Raw genomic sequence first — 3,499 nt, 5'->3', positions numbered from 1 at the left:
TAGCATTGACGGATGACATGTGGAGGTTTGTTTCCAGCGGATCTTGCGAGATTCGGCCGGCGTTTGTCTTTGGTGGATCCACGTGGATCTTGTCTTTGTTCGTCCGTGTTTATATGTCTACAAGTTAGATTCTTTCGATCTACTCTTCTCTTCATCGGCGACGATTGTTGTTCTAATGTATATATGGGGTTTGAGGATGTCGATTTTCCGACTGTTTATTACAATAGAATTTGCCCGGCGCCATGCAGTCCACCTAAGTCTGCATGTGAGCTCGTGATCGAACGAACACCCCATGGTCTCCTTGCTTAACGACATGCGTTCACGCGGCCAACGGATCAGTCGGTTGACCGTAAGCCACATAGTCTCCTGGCTTTAAAAGGAGCACCCGATGGATAATCCTAAGCTAACCGGGACGTGGACGAAGCAGGCCGTCTCGGACACACGCACACCGTCTTAGAATATTGAACCCGAGTCCACTTCGTACTACTCTTATAAAGCGTTGTGCCCATAAAGTTAAGCCCTGGGCGTGTCCCTCCAACAATCAAACGCCCCCGCCTGTCGCCGCCAGCATGAACTGGCTCAGGAACTCGCGCTTAATTTTTCTCCAGGCTCCAGATCGTCCGACGCTACTGCATCCCTGCCCAGACACTACGAGTTCCTCGATCGCATTCCAATGTGATGGGCTCAATCCGACGGCTCTTTTCCTGCCCCGCCAAGCCTGCCACCTCCCATATGGCCCACGCGTGGTCACTGCCGGCAGTCGTCTCACGGAGCCGACCGCGGTGGTACACGAACCTGTGGAAGGTGGCCGCCGCGGTGGTTGTCCTGCCCTACGCTGCCAAGTTCAGTATTTTTGCCGCGATAAGCCAAAAAGAGACTGTGCCCTACACCAACCAGGCCCATCGTGTCCTCCTGACCTCGTCGGAGCAGCGCGAGTTTGGCGATGAAGACTTCAACGATTGGAAGGAGAAGCGCGACAAATACATCCTTAGCCCGTCTGACCCGAGGACTGTTCTCGTCCGCCGCATCGCCTCAGACATCATCCACGGAGTCCGCCGCCTCTTCCCCAACAACGGCATCCATGACGATGATGTTAAGCAGGGGAAGGTGGTCGTGCGGCCACAGACGGGGCATCTCACTGACCTTAACTGGGAGGTGATGGTTGTCGAAAATAACAAAGTAAGGGCTTTCAGCTTGAAGGGCGGGAAGATTGTAATCCACACTGGATACCTCAAGCATTTGAAGACCGATGCCGAGATTGCCACCGTTATTGGCCATGAGGTAGGTCTCCCTTATTGCAGTATCGGTGCATTTGCAGACGGAAGTTTGGTTGTTTTCAAGTGGGACAGTCATTGACGCAATTTTTTTGCAGGCCGCACATGTTGTTGCAAGGCATAGCATGGAGTTGTTGAGGTCAATTCCGTTCTACAAACTAATGCCCTTCTCACGAAGGTACATTGATTTAATAATTAATAGCATTGTTCTTGAAATTAGTAATTGCATTCTGTTTTAAAAAAATAGCATTTTGTATGGGAATTGGAACATGTTGGTTTGCCAAATACCAGGTTCTCTATGTATGCAAGGATATTTTATTGTTGAGGCTGCATATCTTATCTCTTGTGTGTTTTACCTGTATATACATTGTAGGGCCGAATTGGAGGCGGATCACATCGGATTAATGATAATGGCCGCTGCTGGTCTCAATCCACGCGTAGCCCCTGAGTTCCGCAAGAAGATTGGAGAGATCATTGGAGACACGAAATTAATGGACTACATCGGTACTCATCCTTCGTTTCAGACAAGGTCACGGTTGTTATCGCGAAAGGAGGTCATGGAGGAGGCGTTTGAGCTGTACAAACAAGAACGTATGCGCATGGAGAAGTGCCAATCTCTATCTTCCCTATGGTGGAACGTCCTTGGATACCCGTCATGCTAGATGATCCATTGCGTCAATGGCGCAATGACCAACTACAACAGAAAAGTTAGCCAGACTACTATAAAATGTTTTTAATGAATCGTTGGAAATTATGATGTTAATCTCTTTTTCTTTCACGAAAAGTAGGATAACGTCCGGCCTCAATACCAAGCGATGCACACAACCATCTTTATTGTGATGTTACTCTATCTATCTATCAGTATATATTTAAAACAAGAGGCAAACAAGGCATTACATTCATAGATTAAATTATATTGGCTGTAAATTTTAGATATTGATGTCTGAGATTTTATTAACACGGTACAGACGTAGATGCTCATACATATGCATGTACACTCACCTCTATGAATACACGCATGCACACCTTACCCCTATGAGTTGTGGCTTCGAAAGGAGCTCAACAAAGTATTACATACATATATATTGCAGACAAGAACAAATTGTGTGATCGATGCTACGTCCTAAACTTTTTTGTGTTTTTACATAAACCCCCCTAAACTTTCAGGTAATCAACCCACAGTTCACTTTTAAACTTGTAGTCTACGTACAACAAATATTTTATTGGAAATATCCATATCTTTTAAACCATAACCGTAATTTTAACATGTTATATATGAAATTTTATTTGAAAAGTTATATTTTTATTCAAAGTGGTACTAAATATTTGTGCGTCCATCTGTTAGAAAAGAATAATGGTTTGACCAGAATTTCGCATATGGGCCACGCGTGCTCCTGGCCGAGCGAAGCCAACCAACTTAATTTACTGCCAAGGTATTCGGGAAAACTCTATTTGTCGCTCGGTGCGGCATATTAGTCAGGGCCTCGCACATGGCACCCAAGACTGGCCCGGCCCATTTTGGTATTATCTCTGTAATTTTTATTTTCTTTTTTCTTTCCTGTTTAATTTTTACTTTTTCCTTTTACACCTTTTTTTTGTTTTTCACTTTTTCTTACATTCAAAATTTACAGAATTTCAATATTGGTCAATTTTTCCAAAACTTTCACAATTTTCAAACAAATACTGTTTTAAAATGTTATTTTTGGAATTATATTATATTTTTCTCGTTCCAAAAGTTGTGCAAAATTCAAAAAATTATATTGTTTTCCAAATTTGTTTGATAATTCTTTTAAAAGTTACATGTTAAAAAAGTTCAAGATTCAACAAAATATTCTTGTTTTACTGAAATGTACACATATTGACATAATGTTTGTGTTTCAAAAACACATTTTCTAAAATTCTTCTGAATGTTGAAACACGTTCTTCTTTCAACGAAAAACACAGATTGAAAAAATATTCATGATTTCATTAAAGGTTAATATTTTCGAAAAATGTTAGTAAATTCCATGAAATGTTTCGGTTTCAAATTATCTCTCCCATTGTAAGCACGGGCATATATTTGCTAATAGTAATAAAGCAAGGCGATATTCTTGATTTCGTCCGGCTTTGATGAAGTTTCTTTTATTGTGATGCTAAAGTATCCTACACGATGGGATCGATCGCCCGCACGCTAAGCCGGCCTGCGACATGTAGTTTGTGCGTTGATGTGCCCCTATGGGACACCA

The 3,499-nt window shown here is 42.5% G+C and overlaps 1 protein-coding gene across 1 annotated transcript; it reads left to right on the top strand.

Annotated features, from left to right (window-relative positions):
- Positions 1-732: 732 nt before the first annotated feature.
- On the top strand, positions 733-2,221 carry LOC123039574 (mitochondrial metalloendopeptidase OMA1). Its single transcript, XM_044462684.1, has 4 exons — positions 733-1,281; positions 1,373-1,452; positions 1,648-1,865; positions 2,208-2,221. Exons 1-4 carry the CDS (start codon positions 733-735, stop codon positions 2,219-2,221), a joined length of 861 nt encoding a protein of 286 aa, XP_044318619.1.
- Positions 2,222-3,499: the final 1,278 nt, after the last annotated feature.

Source organism: Triticum aestivum, chromosome 2B (assembly GCF_018294505.1).
Source record: "Triticum aestivum cultivar Chinese Spring chromosome 2B, IWGSC CS RefSeq v2.1, whole genome shotgun sequence".
NCBI classification, from domain to species: domain Eukaryota; kingdom Viridiplantae; phylum Streptophyta; class Magnoliopsida; order Poales; family Poaceae; genus Triticum; species Triticum aestivum.
This window is presented reverse-complemented; position numbering and strand designations above follow the sequence as displayed.